The sequence below is a fragment of the Ascaphus truei genome, chromosome 7, assembly GCF_040206685.1.
Source record: "Ascaphus truei isolate aAscTru1 chromosome 7, aAscTru1.hap1, whole genome shotgun sequence".
In the NCBI taxonomy this organism is placed as follows: Eukaryota; Metazoa; Chordata; class Amphibia; order Anura; family Ascaphidae; genus Ascaphus; species Ascaphus truei.
In genome coordinates this window covers 47,634,907-47,661,573 of record NC_134489.1, presented here as the reverse complement: position 1 = coordinate 47,661,573, position 26,667 = coordinate 47,634,907, and the positions used below count along the sequence as shown (strand labels likewise).

General features: G+C 42.3%; 3 protein-coding genes across 11 annotated transcripts in view; 1 reads left to right on the top strand and 2 right to left on the bottom strand.

Annotated features, from left to right (window-relative positions):
- Positions 1-14,209, bottom strand: part of CAPN12 (calpain 12) — a 50,644-nt gene extending 36,435 nt beyond the window's left edge. Inside the window, exons 1-6 of one of the 5 annotated variants that reach the window (XM_075608261.1) lie at positions 13,840-14,209; positions 11,397-11,529; positions 2,656-2,833; positions 2,513-2,582; positions 2,317-2,435; positions 20-192 (exon numbers count right to left, since the gene is read on the bottom strand). In XM_075608261.1, coding sequence (XP_075464376.1) covers positions 20-192; positions 2,317-2,435; positions 2,513-2,582; positions 2,656-2,811 — 518 coding nt within the window. In that variant the 5' untranslated portion in view covers positions 2,812-2,833; positions 11,397-11,529; positions 13,840-14,209. Of the gene's footprint in view, positions 1-19; positions 193-2,316; positions 2,436-2,512; positions 2,583-2,655; positions 2,867-3,610; positions 3,801-11,396; positions 11,650-13,839 lie in introns of those variants that run through there. The other 4 variants (XM_075608262.1, XM_075608263.1, XM_075608260.1 and 1 more) reach the window with 4 other exon arrangements.
- Positions 80-16,346, top strand: LOC142499219 (inositol-tetrakisphosphate 1-kinase-like). Of its 5 annotated transcripts, XM_075608269.1 has the most exons (11): positions 80-292; positions 3,659-3,854; positions 8,510-8,534; positions 8,740-8,862; positions 9,283-9,400; positions 10,406-10,522; positions 11,454-11,494; positions 11,987-12,152; positions 13,859-13,926; positions 14,737-14,896; positions 15,638-16,346. In XM_075608269.1, exons 4-11 carry the CDS (start codon positions 8,746-8,748, stop codon positions 15,910-15,912), a joined length of 1,062 nt encoding a protein of 353 aa, XP_075464384.1. In that variant the 5' UTR covers positions 80-292; positions 3,659-3,854; positions 8,510-8,534; positions 8,740-8,745; the 3' UTR covers positions 15,913-16,346. The 5 variants fall into 5 exon arrangements, with proteins under 5 accessions (XP_075464384.1, XP_075464380.1, XP_075464381.1 ...); XM_075608265.1 differs by lacking the exons at positions 80-292; positions 3,659-3,854 and adding an exon at positions 5,704-6,082; XM_075608266.1 differs by lacking the exons at positions 80-292; positions 3,659-3,854 and adding an exon at positions 5,706-6,082 and having other exon boundaries at positions 10,406-10,501.
- Positions 14,473-26,544, bottom strand: CCER2 (coiled-coil glutamate rich protein 2). Its single transcript, XM_075608271.1, has 6 exons — positions 24,589-26,544; positions 22,089-22,135; positions 21,461-21,554; positions 20,624-20,692; positions 19,408-20,192; positions 14,473-17,290 (listed from the first exon to the last, which is right to left on the bottom strand). The coding sequence occupies exons 1-6, from the start codon at positions 24,632-24,634 to the stop codon at positions 17,216-17,218; spliced, it is 1,116 nt and encodes a 371-aa protein (XP_075464386.1). The 5' UTR covers positions 24,635-26,544; the 3' UTR covers positions 14,473-17,215.
- Between the last annotated feature and the right edge of the window lie 123 nt (positions 26,545-26,667).

Below are 26,667 nucleotides of genomic sequence, written 5' to 3'. Positions count from 1 at the left end.
ATTTCTCTCTTATTCTCACTTTGCGTATGCTTTTTCTAGCAGAGAACTCCAAAACTCGTCCCTTTCCTGAGAGTGCATAAAAAGCAGATTGTACGGAGCACTCCCTTCTCCACACTTCTCCTTGTCCTGTGTTCGAACTGTAGGCAGGAGATCATCTACCAGAACCTCGACCCACTGACCGTACTGCCAGAACTGACAACGAGAGAGAGACAGCATTCAAACAGGAGCACAACTTGTATCACGTCAATCTATTGAATCTACTGCCAGAACTGAAAGAGACACAGCCAGAAAGGTACAGATGTACAGGGTTCATTTCTCTTTTTCTTTTACCTAGTTGGTTTTTCTCCTTTACAATTTTGTTGCTATTCCTAGAGTGCAGGTCCACTTTGGGATTTTTCAGAAATTGGAAGCAGCATGAGACAGTGAGGGATAAATTTAAAAAGAAAGAAAGGACTAACACGCTAGAATTCCTTGGTACAGATATAACCAATGTAAAAACAAAAAAGTCCTATATAACACAGGTAGTTGTGTATGTACAGATGCAGCGACCGTTATTCGAACACGTCACGCGTTGTATACCTCGGAATACCCATGTCAAGGCGCGTGATTTCTTCCAACCGTACCGCCTTTAGACGCGAGTACAGAAAATGGCATTTTAGTGTTCTGGTTTTAAACACCTGAAATTGGCACAGTATCACAGTAGCACATTTCATTGCATTTCATTGCACACAATCCATGATATTCAAACACAGCAACCGTGATAAACACGTGTGCCTGGGGCGATTGGCGGCGTTAATGCCGCGTGGAATACAGCAGCGCACACGAAAACAGCTCGGTGATTTGTTCGAATAACGGCCGCTACATCTGTATAGCAAAATATAATAAAATGAAAAAACCTCCAAATATGGATTGTCCCAGATGAAAGGGTTTGAGTCCTGCTAAAGTCCTAAGAGGAGGGATTTCCACATCCCTCCCAAAAATAGCTGGAACAGTAGAAGGTGGACATTTGTGGGTGTATGGACTAAATAAATTATATAAAAAAAGAGAAAACACATGGTATAATCACAGCCTTTCATGGTGTATAATAATCTACTACATAAACGGTTCTTTAAATCAGGCATTCGAATATTTGCTTTCCAGCACACTGGTATAAGTCCATCCTGTCTTGGTAGTGATGCTGGGGTTCTCCAAATATAATGTACAGTCCTTGGGGTGAAGCATGCTTATGCCTACGGGGTCGTATGCTCCCTATGGCTCCTGGTTCACCTCTCAGTGCAGTTGGTTATGAGGAGGTGCCCTCCTGTTGTCACGCATCTCTAGAGCAAATTGTCTAGCTGTGCAGCCGGCACTTCCGTAAGCGGTGCCAAATGCTGAATGGCTATGGTGGCTCACCCCTGATTAAGCGAAATCACAAAATGCGTTGGGCTGACCCTTGTGAGTCACTGTAGCCATTCGACTTCGGCACCTCATATGGAAGTGAAAGGTTGGGAAAGAAAGAACAGTGTACACTAACCATCTTCCTCATAGAAGAAACTACTGCATCCAAAGTTAAAGCTGCAGTTCAGTCTTTTTTTTTTTTTTTTTTTAAATGCAATAGTTTCATGTGGGCAATCTCTAATTACCTAAAGAACTGTATAGCTGCAAATCAATTCGTTCTCCATGTATTGATCGGCGAAATTTGGTGAGATCTTTAGACATGGGATATGTTTTTCATCTGCTTCTGTCAGTCAGTGGAAGCTCATGAATATTCATGAGCACTCCTGAACTGACATGTGCAAGAGGGAGGGCAGGGCTCACAAAGGGGTGTGCCAGGGCGTGTGACAGGACATGAAGGGGCAGTGCCTTAGTAAATGGCTGTTAAAATAGAATACAAGAAAATTGGTCTTTCAAAGTTGTTTTTTTTAAAACAGAAAATGCTAAAAGTATTTTTTCTTACTACAGAACTGATTTATTAAAAAAAACACACATGCAGGATATTGACTGAACTGCAGCTTTAAGTGTACCTACGAATGTTGCGATTAATTCCTGCATCCAACTGTGATTATACAGTACCATGTGTTTTCTCTTTTTTATGTAATTTATTTAGTCCATGCACCCACAGACGTCCACCCCTTCTACCGTTCCATGAGACAGTGAGGGAAGCCATGAGCCATCAAGCAGTGAGAAACAGAATAATACATTCAACAGCAGTAGTGATAGAACGCACTAGATATTCTTATACTGCACCTTCTTCTAATAAAGCAGAGACATTAAGCAATGCAAGAGAGACAGGACAGCATGAGTGTGAGAGGGAAGGAGATATACAAAAAGTCTCACCCGAAATCGGAACCTGCCATTGTAACCCTCTCCAAAGTCCTGATCCACAGGTACAACCTGTTCCAGCAGCTGGGGGTACAGCGATAGGCAGGCCACAGCCGAGAGGAACCAACAGTTACCTGCAGGGATAACAGTAGGATCATACGCATGAATCATGCTCATGGATTGTACTCCCATATCCGGAACACACACTTACTCAGGTTCCCCTGACACACATCCATCCTTGTTGCTCCGTCAATGATAAACTGCGGCTTGGCACAGATCTCCTGTGGGGTAAAAAATGCAGTGGCTTAGCAAAGACATACAGAAATGTGAACCCTATGTATTGTTTTATTATACCTTGGGCCTCCTCCACTCCACTCTCTCAACCTGCAGAGCTTCATCCCAGGGGAAGCTGCTGTCCACAAAGAGGCACTCCGAGGGTGCTGGGGTGGGAGCCGATGGTTCATGCTGGGGCACAGCATGTTTGGTTTTCTTTGCTGAGGGAGGTCCCATAACCAGGCACCCACCGTCGAACCTGGACAGTAATCCAGAGGGAGCAGATTTGTACCTTAAAACGTAGCAAATGAAACAGGTTCTATATACTATAAGAAAGTACCAAGTTCTATACAAAGTACCGGAGAAGCAGGATCCATACACTGGAACAGAGAAGCGGGTTCAATACACAGCGATAGAGTAATAGGTTACAGCTAAAGCAACAGAGTAACTGATGCTATATGCAGTAAAGGGGTAGCAGGTTCTATACGAAAGAAATAGAGTAGCAGGATCCAGACGGAGGAATAGAGTAGCAGGTCCAATATGCAGTGATAGAGTAACAGGTTCCATACGCAAGAACAGAGTAACTAGTGCTATACGCTGCAGAAGGATAACAGGTTCTATACGCAGGAACAGAGTACCAGGTGCTATATGCAATAACAGTAATAGGTTATTTACACTGTAGCAGAGTAACAAGTTCTACATACAGTGATAAAGTAGGTTCCATGTACAGCACCACTCCACAAGTAGTGAAGCTATAATCTATAGAAACACTATAATATATAGGAACAGTTAACAGCACTTTAAAAAAAAAAGTGCAACAGGGTAACTGTACTTGCACTAAAACAAAGTAACAGTACAGTATTTAAAACCACATGTGCCCTTCATAGCCAAGTAATACTTTATAATATCAGCATTAACCGAGCAATAGTGTGAGGCCTCAATAACAACCTTGCAGATTATATTTGATCTGACAAAGTACTATTGTTTAGTTACTAAACAAGTAATAGCTTGTTACTATTCTAAATGATATATTTACCCCTTTATAAATGGGGAACAGTCTTCAAACTCTCATGCTCTTTTCTAGGACGCAGTTCCCATGTACCTGAGGAGGCCACAAGACGGGATGTCTATCTGAGGGTGCAGCACTCTGGCTAGCAGTGTTTATATGAAGTTGGGGGCTTGTAAAAGCACAAACTTGTGCCAAGCTCAGTGCAGAGTGAGACACATTCAGGCACGTCATCAGAGCAGGCACAGACACACACCCAGAGCCGGAAAAACAGGTAACGTGCAAAGCATCATGGGAAAGCATGAACTGTGGCTAAGAGAAACTGCCCATTTATGTTTCCAGCATATCTCCAATCCATTCTACAGTATAGTGTTCTACATGAATATTGCGCTGCTGGTACAGTATATAGCACCATGAACACAACACGTTACAACACAACGATCGAGGCAGTTTAACCCCTTAAGTTCTGTATATGCACAATACATACAGAGTAGATCAGTTTGAAAAAAACATAAGTTCAACTTTTAATAAATTATAATTGGGCGAGATGCTCAGCCTATACTTATAGTAATGTGTTGAAATATATTAATAGAAAGCAGTGTGTTGCTAAAGCACTAAAAAGGTTAAAGTACAGAGGATTAATACACATGGCATTAAAAAAACAACAAAGTAGACATAGGAAGTAAGGATTGTGAGTCACAGTCCCAAACAACTTAAAATGTAAGTTCTATGGTGGGGAACACACAGAGAGTGAAAGTAAGTATACAGTATACTGTATGCAAGTGAGTATGGAGTTCACCCTATTCTTAAATGCCTTATTGCACTGCCTCTGTTAGGTCTTCCTCTTGCCTTCTGGGCATCACTAGTCATCAATAAAACCCAGACCAGTATACTTATTAATGGGGTTTGTTAATTGTTACAACCGAGATACTATCTGGCCAGAGTTGTACAGGATTCTAGCAAATAAAAATGCCACTTGTAAGCACATTCACATGTCTCAAACAGGTCTGTAACCCTGTATTTCCCCATTATCTCTTAGCATACAATGCCTCCACTGCGGCAAAGGATTCTGGGTAATGACATGCAAATGAGCACACATTGAGGTGTGGGAATGAGGTTACAGTACACATTGCCAATAGTGAATGAAATCCAGTAACTGCCGGATTCAGCCTCCAGATGGTGCTGTGTACCCAAACGTGGCTGTATTTCTAATAACTGCTCTGTATTCCTGTATAACAGCTTTATGTATACTGTATTCCTATATACATATAAAAAAAAAAAAGATCTGGTCATATTCATAAATAACAGATCAGGGTGTATTCATATATAACAGATCTGGGTATATTCATACATAACAGATCAGGGTATATTCATAAATAACAGATCAGGGTGTATTCATATATAACAGATCTGGGTATATTCATACATAACAGATCAGGGTATATTCATAAATAACAGATCAGGGTGTATTCATATATAACAGATCGGGGTATATTCATACATAACAGATCGGGGTATATTCATATATAACAGATCTGGGTATATTCATACATAACAGATCAGGGTATATTCATACATAACAGATCAGGGTATATTCATATAGAACAGATCTGTGTATATTCATATAAAACAGATCTGGGTATATTCCTATAGAAAAGATCTGTGTATATTACTATACAGCAGATCTGGCCATATTTTTGTATAACAGCTCGGCTATATTTCTACTTAACAGATGTGGATATATTCAAGCATAACATTCATTGATAAAAGATGTGGGTATATTCCTGTATATTCCTGTATTTCTATATTCCTGTATGATAGCTCTTGGTATATTAATATAGAAATATCATATCTGCGTATAGTCCTATTTAAAAGATCAGGGTATATCCCAGGCGTCACATCGCTAGATATATTACATTGTCACAGCTCTGGGTTGGACCCCATTCACAGCTCTAGAGTCTCCTAGCATAGTCCTGGTCATTGCTCCCATGTCACAGTCTTTACTATAGTTGTCACAGTATTGTAGGGTGTGTCACATACAGGTTACATGGTTACTGTGCCTGGCTATTAATAAACACTGATCAATATTGAGGGCGATTAGCTGAGCCCTTTCCTCCTTAGCACGTCCCTTTTCTGCCACTCCTCTTACAGTTACTCAAACCCACCTTGCCTTACTCTCCAACACCTCTCCCTGCCACTTTATCATGTATTCCTCCTGAGTCTTCCTTGCCACACTACCAAGGAAAGGGAAGAGCAAAGAGCTGTCCCTAACCCTAAAGTATTACAGAGGAGGAAAAATGCAGCAGGGAGGTCAAAGGTGACTAGAGACAACTGGTGATAGCTGGGCGCACGGGTTTGCGGTCCAGGGATAGGTGACAGGTACAAGGGAGAGACGAGCTCCGATACCATGCCTTCCTTACAGAGAAGGAAGAGGATTGGGATATGTCTGAATGAGAAGAAGAAAAGGAAAATCAATTTCCACGTATTTGAGGAACTTTGCAGGTACCTGTGGATACAATGTGTCTCACGTATTTAATGTTCAATGTCTGTGTGTTGTTATTATGTTTAGGTCAAGAGAAGTGTGTTAGTCTATCAGATACAGACTGTGTGTATTATTCTTTTAGATACGGGCTGTGTGTTTTATTCTATCATGTGTAGACTATGCATTATTATATAAGATATGGACTGGATGTGTTATTCTTTTAAGATATAGACTGAATGCTTTATTCTACCATATAGAGGCTATACGCATTATTCTATACGATATTTAGAATGTATTCTTCTATCAGATACAGGCTGTATGCATTATTCTATCAGATACGGGCTGTGTGTTGTATTCTACAGTATCAGATACAGGGTGTGTGTGTTATTCTATCAGATACAGGTGTGTGAGTTATTGCATTATAAATAATACAGGTGATGGGATAAAACACATCTGATACATGCTGTATGCGCTATTCTATAAGATACAGGCAGTGTGAGTCATTCTATCATATACGGGCTGTTATTCTATTAGATACAGGATGTGTGAGTTATTCCATTAGATACAGGCAATGTGTGTTATTACATCAAATACATACAGGCAGTATGTTACTCTATCAGATACATATGGTGTGTGTTATTCTAGCAGATACAGGGGGGGGGGTTATTCTGTCAGATACAGGCAGTAAGTGTTATTCTGTCAGATACAGGGGGGGTGTTATTCTAACAGATACAGGCAGTAAGTGTTATTCTGTCATATACAGGCAGTAAGTGTTATTCTGTCAGATACAGGGGGTGGTGTTATTCTAACAGATACAGACAGTAAGTGTTATTCTAACAGATACAGGTAGTAAGTGGTATTCTGTCAGATACAGACAGTAAGTGTTATTCTATCAGATACAGGGGGTGTCTGTTATTCTATTAGATACAGGCTGTGTGTGTTATTCTGTCAGATATAGGCTGTGTGTGTTATTCTGTCAGATACAGGCTGTGTGTGTTATTCTGTCAGATACAGGCTGTGTGTGTTATTCTGTCAGATATAGGCTGTGTGTTATTCTGTGAGATACAGGCTGTGTGTGTTATTCTGACAGATACAGGCTGTGTGTGTTATTCTGTCAGATACAGGCTGTGTGTGTTATTCTGTCAGATATAGGCTGTGTGTGTTATTCTGTCAGATATAGGCTGTGTGTGTTATTCTGTGAGATACAGGCTGTGTGTGTTATTCTGTCAGATATAGGCTGTGTGTGTTATTCTGTCAGATATAGGCTGTGTGTGTTATTCTGTCAGATACAGGCTGTGTGTGTTATTCTGTCAGATATAGGCTGTGTGTGTTATTCTGTGAGATACAGGCTGTGTGTGTTATTCTGACAGATACAGGCTGTGTGTGTTATTCTGTCAGATATAGGCTGTGTGTGTTATTCTGTCAGATACAGGCTGTGTGTGTTATTCTGTCAGATATAGGCTGTGTGTGTTATTCTGTGAGATACAGGCTGTGTGTGTTATTCTGACAGATACAGGCTGTGTGTGTTATTCTGTCAGATACAGGCTGTGTGTGTTATTCTGTCAGATATAGGCTGTGTGTGTTATTCTGTGAGATACAGGCTGTGTGTGTTATTCTGACAGATACAGGCTGTGTGTGTTATTCTGTCAGATACAGGCTGTGTGTGTTATTCTGTCAGATATAGGCTGTGTGTGTTATTCTGTGAGATACAGGCTGTGTGTGTTATTCTGTCAGATATAGGCTGTGTGTGTTATTCTGTCAGATATAGGCTGTGTGTGTTATTCTGTGAGATACAGGCTGTGTGTGTTATTCTGTCAGATACAGGCTGTGTGTGTTATTTCATTACATACAGGCAGTGCGAGTAATTCTATCAGATACGGGCTCTGTGTTTTATTGTATCAGCCCTGTCATGTTTTCTAGGCTGTGTGAGTTATTCCATCAGATAGAGGCTGTGCGTACTATTCTATCAGATGTCTTATTGTATCCGATACAGGCTACATACGTATTATTGTATCACATACAGACTTTGTGTTATTTGATCGGCACAATGTGTGTGTTTTATTCAATAACATACAGATTGTATGTGTTATTCTATCACACACAAGCTTAGCAGTGTCTGTCTCGTCATGTGTGTGGATGTATTGCAGGCTGTGACATATTTTCATGGACCAGCAAGACAAGTCATCATAAATGTTTTAATGTGTACACATGACGGATAAACCTATGAGGCTCTGAAAGCTCAGTACGTTATAATTGTATATATGATAAACTCTCTAGTTGGTGTATTTAGAGGTATCACAGCCTTCAGCAAATCTACACTTTTCTAGGACCAAAACATTGCGTTAAAATGGAGTAAACAACTTCCATATATTGTCTTTCTAGTGTATTTGCATCCACAACAATGTATGTATTTTATTGCTCAGTCCATCACTCTCTCTGTATTCCAGGAACAGCGGATACGATGTGACAGATGTAAGTCCTGATCAGGGGTCACAAAACCCCGTCATTCTACCCTCCCTTTTGTACCAGTGTAAGCTCTCTCATTTATAACAGAAGCATTGCATGTCCTTAATATTATACGTTCATAATGAGACTTTCCATTCCTCTTTCATTGAGTTTCTCACATTGGAAGCACCAATGTTAAGTCTAATATAAACATGTATGATTTTTCCTTTAGATTGACATGGCCAAATCCCTTAGCAGCCAGGGGCCCTTCGATCTCATTATCCACAAGTTATCGGACCTTCTTGTGGAAGCGGCTCAAGATCTGGCCTCGCACCACCTGACCCAGAGATTCCAGGTAATTCGGGATACACTATAACTGTTAACCTCTCCGTTGAGGTGTCAGTTTTTTTTATAGCAATGTATACCAGCTGCTCTAAATCTTATGTTTTTCTAGTAATGTCTGTTTGATATTCTATTTCTTATCTTTGTTGGGTATTATCTGTCTAACAGTCTTATCTTCTAGTAATGTCTACTTCTTTAACTCTTCTAGTAATTTCGATCTGATAGTCTAATTCTTATTCTTTTCCAGTAATGTCTGTGCTCTAATTATTATCTTCTACTAATGTCTGCTGCCCTAATCATTATCTTCTAGTAATTCCTGCTTCTCTAGCACCTTCTAATAATGTCTGCCTGCTGCTCCATTCCTAATGCTTACTTGTAAGGTGATTAAAGAAAGCTTTCTGTAGGGCAGTTATATGTTTTTTGGGGTACACAGGACTATTTGGATACACATCCCTGCACCATCTTGCTGGACCCTCTCCCTGCTCTGCACACCCTACTGGACCGATTCCAGTCTTATCAACTCCTGTGCAGCCTGGAGTCCCACAACAAAGGTCAGCAGCAGAGCAGAAAACAGGAACAACACAAAAAGGCCCCTTCTTAGACCAGTACAGAGACTGCAGCTTTGAATTCTGATACACATGAAATCAACATAAATCAGAACAATTATTTTGCGTGAGACAGAAAACACCTTTCATTCCTTACACTCCTTAGGCTATGTCCATAGAGGGGGGAGCCGCGCTGACGCTGAGGCTCGCCTGCTCGGTCAGGAGCGATTCTATGAACTGGCAGGCGAGCCAGCGTGCGCGATCGGGGGCGTGGGGGAGCGGGGGGAGGCGGTCCAATGACATCGCCAGGCCAATAGCCCGCGAAGCACCAACGTCACGGCGTCAACGTCATGACGCTGCTTCGTGCTGATTGGGTGTTTTCAGCCGACAGCGCGCTGAGAAACAGGCTCTGCTGTCGGCTGAAAATACCAGCTCCTCAGCACGCCTGCGGACGCTCGCGGGAGCCTCTAAGGCTACGTCCATAGAGGGGGGAGCCGTGCTGAGCCGCGCTGACGCTCCGTGAGGAGCCCCGTCATCCTCTATGAGGATGTCTTTAGAGGGGGCTCCTGCGAGCGTCCGCAGGCGTGCTGAGGCGCTGGGATTTTCAGCCGACAGCAGAGCCTCTTTCTCAGCGCGCTGTCGCCTGAAAACACCCAATCAGCACGAAGCAGCGTCATGACGTTGACGCCGTGACGTTGACGTCGGCGCTTTGCGGGCTATTCTCCCGGCGACGTCACTGCCCCGCCTCCCCCCGCCCCCCAATCATGCACGCTGACTCGCCTGCCACTCCATGGAATTGCTCCTGACCGAGCAGGCGAGCCTCAGCGTCAGCGCGGCTCAGCACGGCTCCCCCCTCTATGGACATAGCCTTAGAAAGCTAAAAGTGACAATGTATTACAGGAGTGCTACAGCATAGAGAAAAAGCATGAGGTATCTTCCTGAAAGGTTACATCAGCAACAATGTGTTTGTTTTGGTTATACATTTGATATTGTATTTTCTCTGTCTCAAAGGGGTCAGCAGCATCTTCTCCCCTCCATATGTGGAGCTGGTGACAGAACACAGTGACATTGTGACACTGGTCAGAACTCACCTCACCTTCCCAGTCAGTGAGTCATACTTTAAAGTCGGTAATGTCACCTCTCTCCTGCAGAGTACCACTCTAGCCCTGCACTTCTGGAAGGGTCTGAAACCCTGATATTCAAATCAGAGGAGCTTGTGAGAGACCTGTACATGCACAATTGAATGTTTCCTGTCTTTGCTGTGCAGTGTGTGATTAGGATGTGATAATGAAATGTAGTTTCTAAAAAAAAATTAATTTTTCAGACAAACTGAGGGTTTAAGCCTCACTTAGGCAGTAGAGGGAATGTTTAATAACCCAGAGCGCAGGGCGCAGAGCAGGAGGTAGCCTCCCAGCTCTGATTGTTCCTTATCTCTGTGGGGGAGGAAGGCATAATGTGGGCCTGTGTTACACACTGCAAAGTGCAAAGTTCCTGGGGTGTGTCAGAGACTCTGTGTCACTGTGTGCCTGGCAGGGTGTGTTAATGTGTGTGTCTGACTGCGTCTGGACATGTAGCACTGCAAGTTTGGGTGTGTATTTCTGTCTGACCTTTGCACATGTCTCCTTGAGTGCCACTTAGCATGTTGGATGATAATCTCTCGTCTCCATGACACTCTCGTGCACATTTACAGTAACTAATGCTTATTAAGTACATTCAGTTTATATGTTGGCACTTTATAAAGAAACAATAACACTTTTTATTTTGGATTTTCCGAGACACTAAACCTTAGCAGTGCTTAGTAAGCCTGGGCGTCCCTCTGCACCTTTGTGTATCTAATTTTATATTTTTAACCATTCTCCCATTTTTTCATTTTCTCTCTCGCTCTCTCTTATAGTGTTAGTGCAAAAATGCTGCAATTATGGTGCAAAATAGTGTGATATTTAAATTAAAATAAAAACTCCATAAGGGACTATGAATGAAAGCCACATTTCAAGTATCTCACGTTTGATCTCTTGTGCACTCTCTTTTCCTGTCTCATATTTCTTTCTCTCCATTGCAGTCTGTAAGACACGAGTGGCACACGGTCCCCGTTCTCATGAGGTCTGTATTTCTTGAAGCAACATTAACTTGTGTATCTAGAAAGAGGGACATTTTGGTTCTTTATGTATTAATAAGATGTGCAGACTTTGATACATTCCCATTGTAATATTATATCATGCAACATCCCCTTTTATCTCTGGCTAATTGCTTAATTTGAGAAGTCAACAAAAAGCACCTCCATGCATTAACAATTAGTGATACTACATGACATGGATGCTTTCTGTATTAGATTAACAGCACAACTTCATAGATTGTAAGCTCTTTCGACAGAGAATATGTTCTTCAAAATGTTTGCGTTTATGTACTGTATGGTGCACCTATCTCTGCATTATAACTAGTTGGCTCTACAAAAATATAGAAGCATGTATACAACACAAACGTTGATATATCCCCAATCTATGTCTTGTGTTTGTGTAATTCAAAATCATATTCCTGCTATTTTGGTACTTTTTGGACTGTCCCACACCCTTTCCCTCTTTGTGCACTTTACAGATGTCGCTGATATTTAATGGAAAGGGTCTGAGTGAGCTGACTCCCCCCTGCCTGTTGCAAAGCTTTGTCAATCACAGCGCCACCCTCTACAAGGTTTTTGTCGTGGGATCACAGCACTTTGTGGTGCAAAGACCCTCCCTGCGGAACTTCCCTCTGGGAGAGACTGGTCAGTGACAGCCCTTACTATCCCTCCAAGAAAAAAGCTGGGGTCTGTTCATCAAAAATGAGTATTTGTTCTCCCCTGTCAAACTCTCAATAATCTACCAGGCAACTTCTCCCATTTGACCAAAATTGACCAAATGTATCCACCCGGCTACCTTTATTTGTATCTGGTGGTCTTGTCCCAAGGTTTCTCAGATCTTGAATAAAATTAATAAATTGATTCAAAGTACCTTGGCCCTAATTTATTCTGTAACCTGCGATAGCTCTGAACAGAAAGCCCTGTTGACTTCCATTGGGCTTTCCAAGGGATCGCTATCGCACTTTACTACAGAATAAGGACCATTGAATCTTTCTTTTCCCCTTGACCCAGGGTCATCTTTTCTAAACAGCGACACAAACACAACCAACAAACTGACTTCTTATATTGTTACTGCCACCAGATGCTCTACTGCTTCTTTTTGGAATAAACAAGAACTCCCACTTGTAACCCATTTTGAGAACAGGATTTTTCATTGTTCTTATACTTTTATATAGCGTCTTTATTTTTTTTTGTAACAAATAGTTTTTTTATGGAATTTTCCAAATGTTCTGGGTACATACATTACATGCATGACATTGGATTACATTGGATCCTCAAGGAACCCGTTTGCATTCACCAGGTTTTATACATATCAGATGAAAATAAATAAATATAGGAATAAAGATAAGATAAATAACAAGTGGGGGTGGGGGTGGGGTGGTGTATGGGGGGTGTGGGGTTTGTGGTGTGGGGGTTTGTAGGTACCATCTATCCTTTTTTTTCATTGCTTTGCTTTTACTTCTCTCTCTCTCTCGCCTCACGCTTATTTATTTACTATCTGGGTTTCTGGGTATCTGTGTATCCAGCCAGGGGTCCCATATCTTGTGGAATTTTTTCGGTTGTGTGCCTATGGAAGGTGACAAGCCTTTCCATTAGCATCATAAGGTTACGTTAATCAGGAGGGAGGTAGTGGGCTCTTCCACGCTGCTGCTATTGAGCACCTGCCGGCTGCCAGAATATGTGAGACCAGGCGTTTACTCATAAAGTTCGCTTTCTCTATTGGTTTGACTTGTAGGTATATTAGGGGGTCGAGGGGGATTGTTAGTCCCTTCGTATCTCTGATAATTCCCTGGATCAGCACCCAGTATGTCTGGATTCTCAGGCAATGCCACCATATATGGGCCATGTTACCCACTCAGGTCCTCCAGCATAGAGGTTTCTGGGAAGATCTGCTTCAGTGAAAGAGGGGTAGAGATCTTATAGTTTTTGTTTCCGATATCTATTTCTTGGATGTCCGGGTGTGATCTAATTGTATATATCTTCCCTTTATAACCTTACCCAACCTCTTCCCCATTATTATTTTTTATGCTTTTCGAAAAAAGTATTTCAAGTTGAATGCCTTGATTCCTAGAACAACTGCTCAAAAGAGGCAGTGAAGGGACAAACGTGTCAATTAAAAAAATACATGTGATCTTTAAAGGTGCTAGGAAGAGGTAATCACAATGTTACTGTAAGTTTGGAAAAGGTAGATGAGTCAAGTTTTGTTTATCTCTATGTTAGATCATTTGTTTCTATGTACAATACTGTCCCCAGTAAATCTCCCCTGGTAACCCGTCTCTTTCAGTCACACCCCACTACAACTACTATTGTACTTTTACACCTACAAAGTCACCTGTTCTCTGTAATTCCAGACCAAAGTACAATCTTCTTCAACAGTCACCAAGTATCCAAAGCCGAGTCCTGCTCCCATCTCTCACAGGTGAGTGAAAGATGTGGAGATATTACCCTTCATCTCTTCCATATTACCAAAGCTCCTGGACCTTCAGGGTTAATTATATCAGAAAATATTAAAGGCTAGAGATATGCCATTTTGAACATGTCCTATGTCATATTCTCCCATCCCATGCCATGTTTTCTTCTATGACACAGCCAATTTTGGGTGGTGGGGGAAAATGTTACATATTGGTGACATTTTTTTCCTACAGACCAAAAGAAAATGACAAGTTTATCCGCATTTCCCATGCAGGATCTCCAATAAACTGCAGATATCATAATTCTGGTCATGGATATTGTGACTCAGACTTTCTAAACTGTACAGAGTGAATTTATTTTTAAAAATGTTTTACCAGGAAGTAATACATTGAGTTACCTCTCATTTTCAAGCATGTCCTGGGCACAGAGTTATAACAATACATGGTTACATTAAAATAACTGAGGTTATACAGTCAATTCACAGACATTTCATGGACAGAGAGTTGGAACATTGGGTACAGGGAATAAAAGGTCTGGTGAGTTTCAGATTGAATGGGGGTCAAGGCGCATTCAAGTTTAGCAACATATACAGTAAATTGAGGTCTGCGATTAATTTTTGTCGCTTCCGTGCTTTGTGGGGGTTTGCCAATACCTGCTTGTACAATGAAGTCGGGGTTAAGGGCCTGCAGCGTTAACAGCCCTTACAATAACAGCTATTTACTAATTTTGAACTAGTCAGACTTGCTTCTTCTCTTTGGCCCGGCTGTGTGTCACACACTCTTGGCACCCTGCTTCACTTTCTCTCCTCCCCTTTTAGCCACTCACATGCACGGAGGTGCTGCCCCTGTCAGACGGGGTGGCGAGTCAGGTAGTGCACGGGCTGCGGGACGCTCTAGGAATGTCTCTCTTCGGCGTGGATTTAATCGTGGACACGCAGACGGGCCGCTGCGCAGTTATAGATGTCAACGCCTTCCCAGGTCTGTGAGCCAGCATCACACAAGCAGGAGGGAGAAAAGGGCGGGGGTCAGTGTAGCGGCATTAGAAAACAGGAAACACGACTCATTCAGTTCCTTATTTGCCTGGCTTTTAACCCCTTTGCTGTCAGAGGGCCTGCAACACATCGCAGGCCCTTCTGACAGAAAAAAAAAGAATAAGATACACAGTCATCCACCATTTGATATCCCAATATACGTGCGTTTATAACACATTCTTCATTATAATCACTTGACTCATTATGAAGTATCTCCAGTTGTCCTCTGCTCCATAGAAAGGTCATACGTATACCTATAGCTTTTAAAAATGGCCACCACTGTGTATTTGCTGAGAACCGCTGTATAGTTCAAGCCCCCATAGCTGCAGTGTTGTAATTCCTCAGCATTATTTCCTCAGTTCAGACTTATAATTTAAGTGTTAGGGACAGACCAAGACTTGAGATGATTTGTAGCCTAGAAGAATGCAAAGATCAACAAACCTGTACTTAACATCTGTTCTGTTGCCATAATATGAGACGGCAGGGTATTGTGCAGGTCTTTTTCACTTTCAATGCAAATTTATTGTGACCAGTTCATGGCAGAGACAAAAAGAAGCAGTTTCTGGGCTGCAGCAACCCTTTATGAAGCTGGAGAGATGATTCTTGCCGCAGCATTTTGAAAGATGTTATTGGAACATTAAGTGGTCTTCCTTTCACTTAGCCCTCATGCTTTGCATTTTCTCCCTAGGCTATGAGGGGGTCCCGGAATTATTCCCCGCTCTGCTCTCGCACGTAGACAAACTTCTGGGAAGCAAAGATGACCCCACAGCCAGTCCGGACCATCCCACCATGGGGTCCCAGGCCACAGACCCAAGGGCAGAGCAATCACTCAACTCGCTGCACGGGGCAGTCCACTCTGACCACTGGCCGAGACAGTCAGGGGCACAGGCGTCGTACAAGAAAAACATCACAAGTAGCCCCTATTTCAGCATTTGCACCCCTGCCTTCTCTGCAGACTGGTGACAGAATGGGACTTTCTGAAAGGGAGGAAATAAGGGAGCAATCAGCCAGATGTGAGAAGAGATGCTGTCCTCACCAGACGATATCTGTTAAGAGGGAGGTGGGGAGTCTTCAGTAAGGAGATGGGAACCCCTTTTCTCACGCAGCTGTGGACGCAGTCTCACTCTGGATTATCAGAATAACGACATGGACACACTTCTAAAAATGGATTTATTCCACTTGGAAAATCCTCTCAGTTGATGGAGGTAACTTGAGGCAGCAGTGACAGTGGAGAATGAAGATCTTCCTGCTCTAGCATAAAACATCTTGGACTCTTTCAATAAGACATAACATTTTTAGAGTTCAGAGGCATAAAGTAACTCTGACATTGCAAACCTATAATTTTGCCATACAGCATAACAACATCCCCAAATCAATAATTACTCATTACAAATCCACACACAGCCTCTTCATTTGTGATTTGGGGTTTATTAGTTCACACAGCTGTTTAGACAAAACAGAAAGACAGCCCGAGAGGTGATGCTGTGCTTAGGGGATTCTCTGTCACAACAGTCCCACTTGAAAGCGTGTACAGTAAAAATGCCACTCTTCCCAGGCAGTGCGCCTCTTCCCTGCCACATCTCCCTCCCATCTTAGCGTGTAGTAAAGAAGCCAACAACCTGCAGCTGGGTGTGGATGGGAAAATCAAACTTTTGACAGTTAAAGATGAACACAACAAAGAAATGAGAGAATGGTGTGTGTGTGTGTGTGTGTGTGTGTGTGTGTGTGTGTGTGTGTGTGTGTGTGTGTGTGTGTGTGTATGTGTGTGTGTGTGTGTGTGTGTGTGTGTGTGTGTGTGTGGCACCTATGTAGAGCGTGTGAAAATTAACTCAAAGAGAAGGTTACCAAAGGACTCCTGGTCAGTAGGACAGATTAAAATACCCCTGTGTGTAGCCAGCCTAGCTTCATATCATCATAAGATGTTGATCCAGCCCTCTAACTCATCTTGGATAACCAGGACAGGACTACCATATTGTGAAGGCATAGAGCTAAACAGCAATACCACTACTATGGAGTATGTGAACTTGATTTTTCTATGGACTATAGTTACATAGCCACAACCTGTTCTCTCTGTCTCAAGAACACGGAGTCTTTTTAAAATCTTTAATATACAACACCAGTTTCTAATAACAGTATATAGCCAGGTGTGGAAGAAGACTAAGGAATTATTTATATACAGGATAGAATAATGCGTGCTGGGTGCGTGTGTGTGCACAGGTTAGTGTGGGCTGAGGTAAGAACGGCACAGGGATACATCTCCCTTTTCTCAGCCCCTGTGAAGTTCTTGCAGTTTCTCTGTGGCTTTCTTCAGCTCTTGTGCCACCTCTTGCAGATCACGTTCCTGTGAGAGATAAGACAAGGTTTTAATGAAACTACTAAAAAATAATTACAACTACTGTATGTAGTAGATGTATCAAACCTAATAAGATTACTGGATACATTAAAAGCAGCTGAAAACAACAGCATTTTAATTAATCCAAAACATGTTGCAAAAAGATAAAAGGTGTTCCAATTTTGCACAGAGGTAATGCTCTGTGAAATATTTGTATAAAGACTAAAAGTTCTCTTAGATGAATCTTCCAGTGCAACACTGTGGTTACATCTACAATGAATGTTTCTTTTAGGCTTGAAACAACCTGTAGATAGTAGCTCCTTTACAAGAGGGTCAGAACTCACAACCTCTGCTATTCTGGGCAGCAGCTCTAGCAGTCTGCGCTAAACCAGCTGATGGGTAGCACCACCGTCACAGTATACTTTTCACTGCACACACGTAGCTAATTCAGCTACTAGCATATCTCACAGATATCTCAGGTGAACTCCTTTTTGTGCACAAGAAATATTGAATTTTCAACCAGGAAGGGGAAGTGGTCTGCTTTCAAAGTAAGCCAGTGGTAAGTGGATACAGGTGTGAGCAGTATTGTGCAAAAGTACAGTATGCTGTGACAGTGGTGCTACCTATCAGCTGGTTTAGCTCACACTGCTAGAGCTGCTGCCCAGAATAGCAGAGATTGTGGGTTCTGATCCTGTTGGGCCCGATACCATTCTTAACAAGGTGCCTTAGACATGTAAATATAGTGTTTATGGAAATCCTTTTAGGAAGTGTGGGATGTGAGTCATTTAAATATACTTTGCATATCTCATTAGCATATCTCAGGTATCTACGGAGTGCTTTTTGAGCCCAGGTGTCTCTCCATATGTTATTTGGAGGGAGGTTTGAGGGGATATATATAGAATTTGACTCTAGTAAAACAGGTCACTCCACTCCAGCAAAAGCCATATTTCAGGGATTCGGGATTCGGAATCCGCAAACGGTTTTGGAAGAATCCAAATCCGCAGGGTGGATTTTCAGCGATAGAAAAAATAACCCCAAATGTGCCTTTTTGAGGGCTGATCCATGGAAATATGCAGCTGAAAAGAACTTGCAAATCTGTGGCTGATTCAAATGGCTGCTAAAATTCCGTCCATCTCTAATGGTGAGCCTTTGTTTTAACAATTGTACAGATACACCCACACACATGTACATTGCTCTTATTAATTGCAGATGGATGGATACATTGAGATAAGATTGAGACAAATTCCACAAATGTACGTGTGCTTTTCCCTCTGGCTATCTGTAGATGCAGTCCACATTACAATAATTATTTCCATGGAACGAATTTGTTTATAATTACGTGTTCGTTATGGGAGGTCTCTCATGCTAACCAGGTGATTTTTTTTGCAGCAGATTGCAGAGGACACATCTAGCTCAATATCTATTTGAAAGCAATTTAATTATTGGCTTCTCTACATTATTACTCTGGCATTATCAAAGTCCACAAGTGTTATTACGGATCAGCTCCTGCCATAAAAGAGATGTGGTTACAGCAGAGGGACGTGACCAATAAACAAAGAGATAAATTCTACACTAAGCAAACGTAACCAGCACACAGTGTGGTTTATAACCCTGGGTTTACAACCTATTGACAGTCGCACAAATTATACATCCCATTTCAATGCGAGCATCAACGATGTCCCCTTATAGAACATACTATTGTTCCCTATAATGCCCCCTAAATCCTCCTATTGCTCATATAACCACTCCCAATACCTCATATTTTGCTCCATATAACTCCCCTCTTAATTCTTCTGTTTTTTCATATAACCGCTCCCTAATACTCCTCCCGCTGCTCTCTAGAACTCCTTCTATGGCTCCATTTATTCATGCTCTATAACTCCTTAATGCTCCCTGTAACTCTTCCTAATACTGCTCCCTGTAACTCTTCCTAATACTGCTCCCTGTAATTACTCCCGAACTCATTCTAATTGTTCCATATGAGCACTTCCTATAACTCTTTCTAGTGTTCCACACAACCACTCAGAATACTGCATCCTGAAGCATGCAACGCAAACTACTTTCAACCCCCAATAGTGGTAGAGGTCTAATGTCCAGTGTGGATGCGTCATACCCACTTATCTCACCTCAGCTTTGTGCTCCTCTCGCTCTTCCATCTTCTCGAGCTCGTTCTCTCTTTCCTCCTCTTCCTGCTCGTGAATTCCAGCCCCCTCATTGTGATAGTGCCTCTCTCTGCCCTGCTCACTCTCCTCTGGGTGGTGAAAGCTTCTCTCTATGCCCAGCTCTGGCTCCTCAGAGTGGTGAAGGTGTCTCTTCCTCTCCCCGTGGAATCCCTGCATGTGGGTCTTGGAGTTGAATATGTTCACCCCTTTGCCTTCTGTCTCAAACTGCTCTGTCGCCTCTTCGCTTGGGTCCTCTGCCATCCTCCTTTCCGATTCCCTTTTCTTCTCCTCCCAGCCCTGATCGTTTCCGTGGTACCACCCGTGGCTGTTCCCGTGGTATCCCCTCTCTTCTCCATCTTCCTCCGAGCTGTCTTCATCCTCCTCACTGAAATGTTTCTTGGCTTTCCTCTTTGCGGCTCCATCACTCCGCACCTCCTTTCCATCCCTCTTTCTGTCCTCCTCACCTCTCTTCCCCGGAGGGCTCCTCTTCTCCTCCTCCTCCTCCTCCTCTGCCTCAAGGAGATTCTTGGCTTCCTGGACTCTTCTCTCTTCTCCTCTCTCCCCATGCTCTTTCTCCTTCACTTCCACCTTCTCCAGTTTCTCAAACTCCTGAGTTTCTTGGTTCTCCCTGGATGCTTTGCTCTCTACCCCCCTCTTGGAAGGTGGCACAACGGTTTCCTTTGCTCTCTTTCTCAGCTCCTCTTCCTCGCTGCTTTCTGAGCCCCCCTCCTCTGTATGCTGGGAGTTTCCTAGTTGCAATGGAAACACAACATGCCTCTTTTAGCACAGATTTTGAGCCCTTATTATATGTTTATGCATATTAATGACATACTGTGTCCTCAATTCTCAGCTCTGCTGGTAAATAATATTTTTTTTCTTACATAATGCTGATGCAACACTGTACAAGGAATTGTGCAGGCAAAAGAGTTTACAATTTAATGTTGGTGCCCGAGTCAGAGAGAGAAAGTGAGTTTCCCAAGGTCACAAGGAGAGCCGACATCGCTCAGATCACTTAATGAGAGGAGGGCAAGAAGAAGATTAAAAAAAGAGCACGGGAGAAAGCTGTGAAGTCACACTGTAAAAGCAGTAGACGTGAGAGAGAAGAGATGCAGAGGGGGAGATGGAGAGATTACCACTGGTGCTGCTAGAAGCTCATTTCTTCGACTGCACAGACATTTACCTTGATGAGCCAAATCCTCCAGCTCTCTGAGCAAGTGCTGGTGTCGCAGCATTGCAATCACCCTCTCATCTGGAAAATGGAACATTGAGGAGCGTGTATCAAACAGACTGTATGTGTACGACACTGGGATGTGCGTTTCAAGCAGAATACATGAATAATGCCATATAAAATAATGTAATACATAACATCGGGATGTATATTAGCAGTATGATCTGGCTCAGGGGTGCGCGCACGATTTTTCAGGGGGGGGGGGGGTGCGTCGGTTGCAGAGGCCCCGCGCTCTTCCCCAAGGCATTTAAATTAAATGCCGGGGGATCGCGTGCAGCCTCTGCAACTTCCCTTACCTTCGGCAAGGTGTCGCCATAGCAACGCCAAATGACACAGCAAGGTCACGTGACCCCATCGAGGGGGGCGTAAGCAGGGGACAGCAGGCAGGGGTGCGCAGGGGCTAAAGTTTGCACACCCCTGGTCTAGATAAAACAATCTCGGCTCTCCTAGATTAACACCTCCCTCAACTCTTGTTTTTGCTCCATATAAGCACACTTCATCTCCTTGCGGACACAAGCTGGGCAAAATCAAATACCTTAATATAATTAAGTATACTTGAAATTACTGTATGGTGTTAATTGGATAGCAAAGTGTTATACAGTATGTAAACCACGTCAGACAAAAGAGGGGATAGATAGAGCAAGAGACTTCAGGACAGAGAGATGCAGAGAAAGGTGTAGGAAGAGAGAGACGGAGAGGAATCTATTAAGCATATAGAGTGCTAAAGGTCACAGTAAAAAGGTTCAGAAGGAAAAATAATGGCACACGGACAGAAATACATCTCACAACCTTCCTTCAGGATTCGCAGGCAGTTGCTGCTGACCCGTTCTGGACCAGGTTTGGTGAGAGAATCAGCCAGGACCTCCATGATACACCTAGTGACCTGGGCAATTAGAACAGATATTCATATAATTATTTTCTATGTTTAACCCCTTTAGGTCCATACAGACCTCTATCTGTGCCACTGCGTGACTTAAACATGAAATACTAATATATATATATATATTATATATAGTATATAATGGTTTATCATACTTTCTTTGATAAACAAGATTTAGCAAAGAAATTAAATCAAATTGATTGCGTTCATTGGAATTATTTTTCCTGATAATACTGCTGCTGGTATTGCCCCACTTTTGCAGCTGGGAGACTTATTTACCCTATATGCTATGAATAGACAAATACATAACATCGCCCCCTACTGTCCATTACTTTTCCCTACTTGCCACTTAGATTGTAAGCTCTTCATGGCAGGGACTCCTTTTCCTAATTTCTACTTTTATGTATGGCGCGCTTATTCCTATTATGTCACTTGTTACTGCTGTAAAGCCCTGTGTACATGGATGGCACTATATAAAGATATACATACATATCTGTAAGTATGAGACATACATTATTCCACATGTAGACAGCTTACCTTTTCCTCCTCTTCAGAGAGTTGAGTGGACAGAGGCATTGCCCCAACTGCAGGGGGGGGAAAGCAGTGAAAAATGAAACCTAGTACATGCTCTCACATATAACAGGAGGTGCTGATCCCTAGATGTGAAAGCAGCAAAACGTGAAAAATCTGATGTATTTTTTTTAAAAATACATCAGTTCTGTAGTATTAGAAAACAGAAATGGTAGCGCTAAATTTCAATGGTGCTAATAATAACTAAATATAAAATGGCGACTGCCTGTGATATAACACTGACCCCCAGGTCAGAGAAACAAAATGTGACACAAATATTATATCTATGGCGCCCTGCACATAACCCCAATAAATAAAGGATATATACAACCCGGATCAGATGCTGGATCAGGTGTTGGGATGTGCTCCAAACGAAGACGATAACATATAATTGGAAACAAAATAAAAACACATAGGGTAATATTGTAAAACAAATGGGCACTAAGTAATTACAGTGTACCGGGTGGATCAATAAATAATATAACTAAAAATAAGTTAAAACAAAGAGCTGGGAGAAAACAACAGGTAATTAAAACACATTTAATACACAATCAATACATAATTACTGTTAAAACAACATGTAAGGACATAACTATAATTTTGACAGAAAATAGGTCTGCTAGACACACTGCTGCTGTAGCTGAAGTGACCGCTTACCAGACACAAGATGGTTTTGAGCAGTGGATAAGTCTGAGAGTATCCCCTCTCGTGTTCGTGAACCGGCCCGTGGCATCTCCTCTGTGTTGCGGCTGCGGGATCCCTCAAATGTCATTTCGATCCTTGGCGAGATCCCCGTTTGGCGTCTGGTGTGTCTGGAGAGGCGGTTCCCCCTGTTCCCGAGCTGACTGCGTGCAGAGGCAGTTCCCCCTGTTCCCGAGCCGACTGCACACTGGCTGTGCACCAAGATCTGAGACTTCATCACAGGGAGGCGAGCCGCACAAGAGGAACATTTGAGGGATACCGCAGCTGCAATACAGGAGACGCCACGGGCCGGTTCACGAACACGAGGGGATACTCTCAGACTTATCCACTGCTCTAAACCATCTTGTGTCTGGTAAGCGGTCACTTCAGCTACAGCAGCAGTGTGTCTAGCAGAACTATTTTCTGTCCAAATTATAGTTATGTCCTAACATGTTGTTTAACATTAATTATGTATTGATGGTGTATTAAATGTGTTTTAATTATCTGTTGTTTTCTCCCAGCTCTTTGTTTTAACTTATTTTTAGTTATATTATTTATTGATCCACCCGGTTCACTGTATTTACTTAGTGCCCATTTGTTTTGCAATATTACCCTATGTGTTTTTATTTTGTTTCCAATTATATGTTATCGTCTTCGTTTGGAGCACATCCCAACACCTGATCCAGCATCTGATCCGGGTTGTATATATCCTTTATTTATTGGGGTTATGTGCAGGGCGCCATAGATATAATATTTGTGTCACAGTTCTATAGTATTAGATAACTCTACATTTTTTTTAAACTCCAAATGCCATTTTTAATGTTTTTTTTTTTTGTATGTACTTATCCTCCTTTGGTTGCTAGAGCAACCATTTATAAAGTCAAATCCATTTCCTCTTTTGAAACAAACACACACACCTTTATGAGCTCTACCCTTTGGCAACAAAGTATCACAAACAGATCTGTTGCTGTGTTCCAAACAGCAGACTGTGTATTACTCTGAAAGCTGTAACAATAATGTGTTACACTTAGTAATAAAATGTTACATATCAGCTGCAGCATTTCACAGACTGACGCATTGAGTCAGAAGGTGACCGTTTTGTTAGACACACAATCAGGATTTTTACAGAATTACAACAGGAGCACCAAACGATTGCCAGTTTAGATAAGAATGTAGAATTATACATGGTCACATGCTTTACATATAAAAATTAATAAGAAAAGGGAAAAAAAAGGTGGGGGGTAAATGTAGTATTGCTGCTTGAAACATCTTTACTGCCAATATGTTGTCTGGTGAACCTGTATTACAGCAGCAAGGCTGGGTGCCGAGGGGGAATGATCCTCAGCTTTATATGTACCTAGGTAAAAGCGCTGGCGCAAAGAGGCAAATCATCCTCTCTCTGGATTATCATCATTTTAAATCTCTCCCCCGTAGCGTTAAACCAAAGATTGTACTCAATGAATATAAATTAAAAAAATTCCACCCCAACTATGCGACTGAGTATAAAAATAAACTCGTGATTTAGTGCAGCCTGCAGCGTAGGGTTTGCAGTTTGATATGACCCTGGCTATGGTCAGTATTTGCCAGTCTGCTACTTTATTGCCCCCCGTCATTCCTCTGCTGTCCAATGTCCTGAAATAGGAACATCCACACTTATTAAACCCTTCTGGAGCCAGAGGGGCCTGCAGTGCACTGCACGATCTAAATAAAGATAAGTCACCTAATAACAGATATCAGGTGGCTTCTAAATGGTAGGGAGTCCATCTGTGGATCTTGCAGCTCTTACCTTGTATGCAGAGAGCAGCCAGCAGGATGCCTTTAGCAGAAATCATCCCCACTCTGCAGATATTTCTCCAATGCAGACTGTGCTAAAGATAAGGAGTGTTATGTGGCAGGGGAGAGGGGCTGGGGGATTAGAAGGGGAAACAGAGGATATCACGGGAGTTAACACTGACTGAGCAGCTCTTGAAGGAGAGGGAGAGAGGCTGAGCCTCAGGCTGGACCAGTATCTGCAGCCTCTGTTGGTTTCTGAAGCTTAAATAGCTGGTAAGCAGCATAGGAAATGTCGTCAGCGCAGGCTGCTTTCATTGCCCACCTGTAGGTGACACTGGGGTGCACCAATACAAAACACTGCTGTCATTCTGCAGGGTTAGAAAACAATATCACATCAGATTAAATTCTGACTAATATTCGAGCTAGATGCTCTTACGACACATTGAGAACATGCCAAAGCTGCGTGTTGTGATTTTACTTACACATCAGCAACTTGTGCATTTTTCTTTTTTAAAAAGGAAGGGTCTACCTAACTGTTGACCGGCTCAATAACCTCATCCTTCTCCCTTATTTAGTAGGCAATTATTTTCAACCAGATTATTAGGATTTAGAAAGTGCTGGTGAGCGTTAGGCTGGCAGGTTAGGTCTAGGATCAGGATGAACAAGTCATTTTTTTTATCCAGCTGCCGATTAAATAAGGCTGAACAAGTGTCTGATTTGCCCAGCTCTCCGGGTGCATACCCTCTACCTTTTTTTTTTTTTAAATACACAAGTAGTGTTGCTATATGTTTTTGATAACTTTTGTCACAGGAGCATTGCACCACAATAAATATCAATTTACATATGTACCAGTACGGGAACAAGTTCTCGGAGACACTGAAGGCATTCATGAAGCTGGAAGTAAATGCCATTTTAATCTCTCCAATATAGCATGATACATGGAAGAGGAGCTACAAAGAAGACTTCTGAGCTACAGCTGTTCTGGGCAATAGAGAAGATTGCCTCTCCCGATTACTCTGTAAGAGAGCTGTGCGGGAGCAGCATCTTATATTTACCAGGTTCTGAAACCTTTTTACTGGACCAAGACAGCTGTTCATAGACCTCAATAGCCAATGAGATTCTGCTCTTCTTTAGATGACCAATTCTAAATTATAAGGAGTATGTGCAGGATGAGAAGTGCCTAAAACGTTAAATAACCGTGGCTACTGACAATCCCTTTATCACAACCTGATGCAAAACTTCAGCAAATATAATGACGCCAAAAACCACTAAATTAAAAACACGTCTTATAGTCTTATGGCATCAATTGCACTGCCCGAGTTCATTATGTAGGTTGAGGGTGAATGTGTGCTTAGTGGAGATGCGATCGTTCACCCAAGCAGAGGTAAGGCCGGTGACTAACTTTTCAGTACAATTACATCTGGGTGAACAGCTCTGGTCATCGCCTTTGTCATTTATTCATATGGCACCAACATTGCATCATACAATAGAATATGGGAGACGGGTAGAATGAGACATATACCACTTAAAAAGTATCCATGTACAAACTGGTACAGTGGGATAGCAAATCTTTTCTTTAGAGCATGACCGATTGGCAATGTAGTGGTTCATTTCCAATGTCAGGAACATAAGTGCATAACTCTTCCTAATGAGACGTGAAGAGTTAACCTTCTCCCATCACAGACAATACCCACCATCCCAGCCTTTTTCTGCTATTGTTATATAGACCTCGCCAGCAGGTGTTGTCTGCTAACATCCCCCTCCATTATGTCTCTCCTTTGTCAGGAAAGAGCTCGCCTCAGGGGATCCTGCCTGCCACCTGCACGCAAACGGAAACATGCCCATGGTTTATTCGAACCCAAAAACACAGCAATTAGAATTTTGAGGAGAGAGGTGCAGCTTTATGTCTGCATTGTAGTCGATTCCCTTTGTGACAAATTAAAAAGACAAACACACATTTCATACATAAAAGAAAAATTACATTACAGATGCATGATGTTTTCTGCCATCTTCATATCGAATACATTTTGTCACCGTGAAGTCTGTCGCTCCGAAGCTTCACTGCTCTCGGTGTCTTAGACTAGCTGCAGTA

Bases quoted from the DNA above. Each gene is read 5' to 3' on its own strand.
- LOC142499219 (XM_075608265.1), top strand. From the start codon at position 5,988: ATGCCTTCCTTACAGAGAAGGAAGAGGATTGGGATATGTCTGAATGAG. The intron at 6,083-8,509 runs GTACCTGTGGAT...TCTGTATTCCAG, and splicing joins GTATTTGAGGAACTTTGCAG to GAACAGCGGATACGATGTGA. The intron at 14,897-15,637 runs GTCTGTGAGCCA...TTTTCTCCCTAG, and splicing joins AGATGTCAACGCCTTCCCAG to GCTATGAGGGGGTCCCGGAA.
- CCER2 (XM_075608271.1), bottom strand. From the start codon at position 24,634: ATGATTTCTGCTAAAGGCATCCTGCTGGCTGCTCTCTGCATACAAG. The intron at 20,193-20,623 runs GTAAATGTCTGT...CATTGCAACTAG, and splicing joins GGAGGATTTGGCTCATCAAG to GAAACTCCCAGCATACAGAG. The intron at 17,291-19,407 runs GTGAGATAAGTG...TATCTCTCACAG, and splicing joins GAGAGGAGCACAAAGCTGAG to GAACGTGATCTGCAAGAGGT.